This window comes from Oratosquilla oratoria, chromosome 18 (assembly GCF_046742065.1).
Source record: "Oratosquilla oratoria isolate Oo_2021 chromosome 18, ASM4674206v1, whole genome shotgun sequence".
NCBI lineage: Eukaryota > Metazoa > Arthropoda > Malacostraca > Stomatopoda > Squillidae > Oratosquilla > Oratosquilla oratoria.
Genome location: NC_134794.1, coordinates 1,345,001 through 1,352,500, shown reverse-complemented (window position 1 = coordinate 1,352,500; position 7,500 = coordinate 1,345,001). Strand labels below are relative to the sequence as shown.

The window sequence follows — 7,500 nt, the reverse complement described above, 5'->3', positions numbered from 1 at the left end:
TGGTTAATATTAGCCAAAAGACTTTATTCATGAAAAGAAAAGAACATAATAATTGACGAGACGGCAAGAGACCATACGGCATGCACTAGGCAATTCCACGTCCCTTACCCCTTTTCAGCCCTATCCATAACGTTAACCAATGTTAGTGACCCATTGTATCAACGCTCACTAACATGGTTACTAAGTCTATTCCATTCGTTAACCACTCTATAGGTAAACCGGTTCTTGCACATTTCCTTCTTCAACCTAAATATATCCAATTCAAACCCATTACTACGAGTACTGGCATGCTGTCTTAATATGATGACCTTGCCTCCTGCATCACTCTTGTTCAAGCCGCCTTTCCGCCATTCGGGCCAGGGAAGGACCCCCTGGGGTTAAGAGCGTCGCAATCCGATCGGTATATCGCCACACTCCATATATTTTGTTCTGGCTGGCGCCAGGCGGTTTCATTCAGCCAATGGCAGCACCCAGTGATGGTAGGAGTAAGCTACTACACTCTTAAAATTTAAATTTCAAATGAAATAATAAAGTATTTGTTTATCATTGTGCGTTGGCATGGTGTATAATATATATATTGCATTATTTTAGTATTTAGTGTAATAATTATGTTATGTAGAATATTAATAGGCCTACTACATTTCCGTTTACCAATATATCATTATTGTTTTATTGCTATTATTACTATCATCACCATTATTATTATCATCATTATTATAACATTCTAAAGATTGGTCTACTAATAAACTTCCCACGGTGGCAAAGAATACAACCTAATACTAAATGTAGGTGAAACTGAAAGAATGTCACAATGTTTACAGCATCACCATGACAACCATAAGAGCGGGTACCCGCATGTGCTCCTCTAACAGAAACAAGGCCATTCCTCCCCCACATAACACGCGCGCGCACACACGCACACACACATCTGTAGGATCCCACTTTGAGCAGTCAGCCTTGCCAGGGGCCAACTCGCGCGTGGAGAAGTGAACATCGTGTCACATCGTATTAATCATTGTTGTGCACAGCTGGACGCAGATAACGAAGAAATATGACACAACCGACGAGCACTTTCGAAAAACAGTGACGTACATTTTTGTTCAGGCTGTCGGCAGGCGATTTATATACATATATATTATTTTTATTTTATTCATCACCTGGCTGTGGACAAATATGGAGAGGAACTGCCTGAGGGCTACCTTTTTTACGAGTAAATACATCTCCACATAGACAGGGGTACCAATTCTTCACCCCCATGTAGAAATACCAATTTCTCCGAGAAGTCATGGTGGCAGAGAGCGAGAGCGAGAGAAAGAGAGAATTGAACAAAAAAGTAATAAATACATAAGAACATAAGATAAACTGCCCTTAGTACTAGGACTTCCTGGGCAAGTGACAGTCACCAAGAACAGTTCAATTAAAACCCAAGACGATACAGTGCAATGTGAACCAAAGGGCAACAGCGTGAGATTATATAGAGTACTGTACATTTGCACTACTAATAAGTACAATGGTTGAATGATTCTGAGTAACTGAGGGAGGTGGGTAAGGGAGTGTGTTTGGAAGTGGGTGTGGGAGGTGGGTGTGAGAGTTTGGGAATTGAGGTGGATGTGGGAGTGGGGGTGCATGTGAGAGGTTGGGGTGGATGTGGGAGTGGAGGTGGATGTGGGAGTGAGGGGTGGATGTGGGAGTGGAAATAGGGTGTCTCCCATCCCACGGTAGGGAGCTTTTGTCATTCTTTAGCCTCTCATACACTAAAAATCAACCCAGAACTGCATAAAATTATTACAAGAAACAGTTACGAGCTCATATACATGCAATTGCTTTTTTTACAGCCGAGTAAAAAAAAATCAGAATAAATAAACACAGAAAAAAATACTGCCAAACAGCAAGATGCGTCCTTAAATGCGCGGAATTTCACATCCCTGGTATTTACCCACTTGCCTAATTTTTCCTTTTCCTCCCCAGAGGCAGACCAAGCACAGTTCCCCCCTTCGGCCATGGCCAGAACCTCCTCATGTGAGCAGCAGGAACATGACCATCACTAGCACCCCGTGCGCTCGAAGGAGCCCCGCCCCAGAAAGCCACGACCTCGGTCGCCCAGCCCTACGTCAGAGGAGGAGGAGGAGGAGGGCGCCCCAAGAACGATGACGCACCAGCGGGATGAGAGGACCTGGCGGAGCTCAGGACGCGGCGACGTCGAGGGCGCTGAGGCCGAAGTCGGCCACCCCCTGGAGGAGCGATTCCACTTCCGGAGGGACTTGCCTCCTCCACTGCCCCGTCGAATCAAAATATTCCTTTATATGTCGCGTAAGTAGGATCGACTGGTTAAAGTACGAACACGTATATGTATACGAAAGATCATAAACACACACATTGTATGTGTACGTACCTTTGCAAGTAATTTCCCTCTGGGGAATAAAATCGCCTGGCGACAGCTAGGATAAAAATACTCCCAGTGGTAAAAGGATTATTGAGGATACTTTTTAGATGACAGGAGGGAATCTGCAGCCTAGGGTGCATTTTGCAAGATGTTGATCATTCTCTAGGTTTCTCTTCAATAAATATTCTTTGTGTAGTCTCCATATTCTTTGTTTTAACTGCATTTACTGTTATAAATAAAATTAATCTCTTATAGTCACTCCTCTTGCCCACTGTTTCTAAACAGGTTAATAAATTCTTGAAATAACATAGACAGCGATATAGATCCAGCTCACTGACATCCGAATATATATCTAAGTATGGTAATTGGAGACTGACGGGATACAGCCAAACTTGGATCTACACATTAATCTTAATCTAGTCACGATGATGGGAGACTAAGAGACAGGACCCCACGAGCGTTGTTCCTTTTCTGTGTAATACAATAGGTAACGAGTAAATCTTAAGCTATGTGTTTGAATCCCTTTCTTAGAGTTACCCCTTTTGTTTATTTCGAGGGGTTCGTTTTCTTTGGTGTTGGAAGTTATGGTAGAAGATTTCAAACAAGGCAGTTGACATCCATTTCCCAGACCCATATGTGTCTTTTCGACACAAAGATGTGTCGCAAATCACAAATACTTACTATTCGCGCCAAATAAAAATTGATTTGGTTTGTTAAATACTACCAACTATTATAATTACAGCAGGATCACAATTGTACAACAATCACTGTATAATTTACAAAGAAATTATATTGAAAAATAAAGAAATATATAGTGCATGACAACTTGCATAATACGTATCACAACCCGCTTCTTAAGTTTGTTTAGTACTTGCAATCTGTATTGTAGCGAGTATACACACACAATTATATATATATATATATATATATATATATATATATATATATACATATATATATATATATACATATATATATATACATACATACACACACACATAAAACAAGTTTCGGTGTAGCATTGGCTCGTATACTTATCAAATGCCGTCTGGCGATTTCATTCCGTTTAGGAAACCCTCCCCCTCACAAGCTATTTCTTTCACCCTTTTCGTCCATTTCTTGTCATTCAGAACTTGGGTTTAAGAAGGAAATAGGCAAGAACAGGTTTACCAACGGAATGATTAACGAATAGCATAGACTTAGAACGGGTATATCCTGAAACGATCGGTTGCTTTTAGAGATGAGATATTTTATAGATGGGAATGACAGGTGGATATGGACATGGGACTGCCCAGTGTAGGCCTTATGGTCTCTTGCAGTCTCCTCTATTACTACGTTCTTATGGTCTTGCTAACGATACTCCCTCTTGTTCAGGACGCCCCAGCAAGCGATCTGCCCCACATCCGCCCGTCCTCCAGAGGACGCGGTCCTTAGACGACCTTTACCCGAGACTGACCTACGAAGACTCCTCTCCTTCGTCCTCGCCTCCTACGGGAGGCTCCTCCTCCGTCGGCGGCACCGATGCCAGCAGCGACTTCAGCGACACCGTCAGCAGGAACAGCGGGGACTCCTGCTTCGACCAGAACGAGAGCTTGAGTTCCGTCTCCGAAGTCGCCGAAGAGGGCTGCGGCCCCAGAGGCGTCGTCGACTCGAGTTTCGACAACGATGACCTTAGCGACGAAGGCATCGACGTGGGACGTCGTGTACGGCCCTCCTTCCCCGTCAAGCTAAAGATCCCCGGACCGACTCGGGACGGCAACGAACGCCAGAGAGATTTTCATTTCGACGAAGCCACTTCGAGTCCAGAGCACACCTACGAGGACGTGGAGGGCCTCTTCGGCAGCCGGGACCACGAGCACCTCCACCCTCCATTAAAACCTCCTCCTCCTTTACCTCCCGGAACTCGACCTCCAAGGAAGAACAGCCGGGAAGGAGGGAGACTGAAGAATAATAATGCTGACCTCAGGAGCCATGCAGGCGCCGGCCACGCAAAGACCACGGAGCACACTGCTGAGTCACGTCCGGACCTGGACACCGACTCCAGCATGACGATCTCGGCGAAGCCAGCACGACCTCCTCGTACAAGGAAGTCTCGGCTGACCCTAGCCAAGCACATGAGCACCCCGAACCTCTCCCAGGGCATCGACGACGACGACGAACTCCCTTTCCAACGACCCCCCGGAGCCCAAAGTCGCACCTCAGGAGTCCTTCAGTACGCCCTGGCGAACGCCTTCCGGATCTCCACGAGCCCTCGGGAGATTGCGTCCTCCGTGGCCTCTCTGGCGGCGGCGTCAACGAAGCCTCTACCTTACTTCGACCTTCCACACGAAGTCCCCGTGAAGCCTGCGAGGTCGAGGATAAGGAAACAGCGTAAGGCTCCTCTTCCACCTACAGAGACTCGGAACAGTCAGAAAGTTATTCCTTTTGGTACCAACGAAGGGGACCATTCACGTTCTAACACCCATGAAGGGAACCAATCATGTTCTAACGCCCAAGAAGTAAACCAATCACGCTCCAACACTCACGAAGTGAACCAATCACGTTCTAACACCCACGAAGGGAACCAATCACGTTCTAACACCCGCGAAATTAACCAACCACAACCTCCTCTTCACGGGCAACGCCAGGTTCAGAACCAAACCCCACACAGCAGAAAAGGCTACCCGAGTTTCAGACCCCAACGCCAGACCCTCCCAGAGAGCCACCGCGCTAGTTCGAGTGACCGTTCTCTTTCTTCGCGAACTCCGGCCGCTAGCGACAAGCAACCTTCCGTACGAAGAGACCAACGCCCCCACCACGGCCGGAAACCCTCCGAGGGTCCAACATCTCCTTCGAAGGCGAGCATTCCCGCCTGCAGGAACACCCGTCCTCGAAGTCGCTCCTCGGCCTCCCGCAGGACCTCGTTCTCGTCTGGCTCCTCGCCCTGCGGCCCCGCCCTTGTTCAAGGCCCGAGCACCAACACGGCTGCGTCTACAAGACCCAGAGGAACCTCCTTACCCCCGAGGGGGAGGACCTCCTCGACGACGTGCTTCATGGACTCCGCCGTGCCCACGTACGTCTATCCGGGTCCTGGGCCCTCCTCCCGTGGGAGCACCCACAAAGGCGCTAGGACGTCGTCGACAGGTGCTCAGGGAAGTACCCTCACGAGACAAAGATCCAAAAACAGGAGTTTTCTTCACAGTGTCCAGGGCCGCAAGACAACTCAGAGGAACTTTTAGTCGCCCAACACTACACTCTCATCATCTAAATGAGGCAAACAAAATCTAATGTTATCCTAATACCTAGTATGTAACTTTTTTTTAATTGCAGTTTATGTATATAAATATACTGATCTACCTATTATACAAAAAGCTTCTTCCCCTTTATAAGGGCGGTTCCCAGCCATGGCATAAACCCGTTCCCGTCCATCCCACACCCAACTATTTCCCTATTTAATTATCTTAGTTCCTTCGGGGTGACGGGTCATCTCCGTCTCCCGGCTACTTCCTGGGTCACGAACAATGCAGCAGGAAGACGCGTCCGCTTCCTTTACTCGGCGACCCTCCCTTCTCGTCCCCTCGAGAGCGTAAACAGAGAAGAGACCCCTCCAAGCCGCGTCAATCTAAGGTTCAACCATTCTCCTCTCATAATGCAACATCCGCAGACTATGCGCGTGAATAAAACACTGGAAGTTTTGTGATGGTGTCGGTAATGCCTTCAGGTCTTTTGGCCCCTTCTGTGCAGCGTGGTCCTTTTCATTTTCCCCCGTCTGCCCCCGAGGCGACTATTCGTCTCAACGGTACCCCTTCAGTGGCGATGGGGTTATGCTGCTTTTACTATCATTATTAGTATTAGCATTATCATCATTATTACTATTATCACTATTATGTTTGAAGAATTTATCAATATATGATGTTTTCTTCAATGACGCAAACCTTATCGTAAATTAGGACGCGTTTTCGTGTGGTACAAATTTTACAACCATAGTGATACGCGTTTTGGTAAATTAAGACGAGAGTATCGCCGGTTCAGACAACAAGAGCGTCGTCGTTTTGTGAAAAATGCCAAATTCGATCACTGTTTTCGCCGTCGTTATGGAGGCGTTCTGTATATCCTCGCCAATACTTGGTGACGTCTATCCAATCTTATCCCGTCCATTTTAGAAGTTATAATCTCATGATAACTTATCCAAGAGTCCCTCATGGCCGCAAATGTAATTATTAAATTTACAAAATATTCTTACTCTTATTCTTAGGCAACTCGGACACCGACGCAACCAGTTGCATGGAACCGATCGCAATGGATGCTTACACTTGGTAAAAACCAGTATTCCCTGTCTGTCATGGATATGAACACAACATTTTTCTTTACTTGTTATCTGAGAAATGCAGGTACCTGATTACTAGTGGGCAAACGTACAAGGAATACTGCTTTCACAGAGCGTAGGCACCCGCTGCGATCGGTTTCATGCAACTGGTTGCATTGGTGTGCGAGCTGCCTTACTCTTACTCCGCTGGTCTTCGGGGCATTGGGTGATCCATAACCGCTTCTGAAACGTCTCGTCATCTCGGTCGGTCCTGTGCTCCACCTCCTTCTCCTCCCATTCCGCACATCCTATACAACAGTGGTTCTCAACCTGTGGGTCATGAACCAATAGGGAACCACACAGTTTCACAATTGGGACCGAAAACTAGTGTTACTTAGTGGATGCTTACCGATTATATTCAGTGTTGAAGTGATCTAAAATAGACTTGGAAACAGCAAACTATAAGTGTGCGGAGCTTGAGCATATAGGTTGAGAACCCCTGCTATACTGGACATACTCCACTAAACCACATCGGCTGTGGATACACAAGACCAAGCCACAATCACCATTTCCATTATATTTTATACGTGACTGTCATTCTTTGTATATAAAAGTAATAAAGCTTAACAGTTGCAACCCTCACTTACTATCCTTCTTTCCTTTACATGTAACCATTTCGTTACTATTCGCATTTGTTCTGGCTGCCGCAAGTCCTATTCTGACGAAGGAAATATCAAAATGTTACTGAGGATAAAAGGTAGTCATGGACATGGAACTCCCTAGTGTAGGCCTTATGGTCTCTTGAAGTTTCCTTCATTCTTATATCCAAAAT

General features: G+C 46.3%; 1 protein-coding gene across 1 annotated transcript in view; it reads left to right on the top strand.

Annotated features, from left to right (window-relative positions):
* LOC143034972 (uncharacterized) overlaps positions 1-7,295 on the top strand; it is a 30,912-nt gene extending 23,617 nt beyond the window's left edge. The window contains exons 2-3 of the mRNA XM_076201324.1: positions 1,969-2,310; positions 3,758-7,295. Of these exons, the coding sequence (XP_076057439.1) occupies positions 2,148-2,310; positions 3,758-5,601 (2,007 nt within the window). The 5' untranslated portion in view covers positions 1,969-2,147 and the 3' untranslated portion in view covers positions 5,602-7,295. The remainder of the gene's footprint in view (positions 1-1,968; positions 2,311-3,757) is intronic.
* Positions 7,296-7,500: the final 205 nt, after the last annotated feature.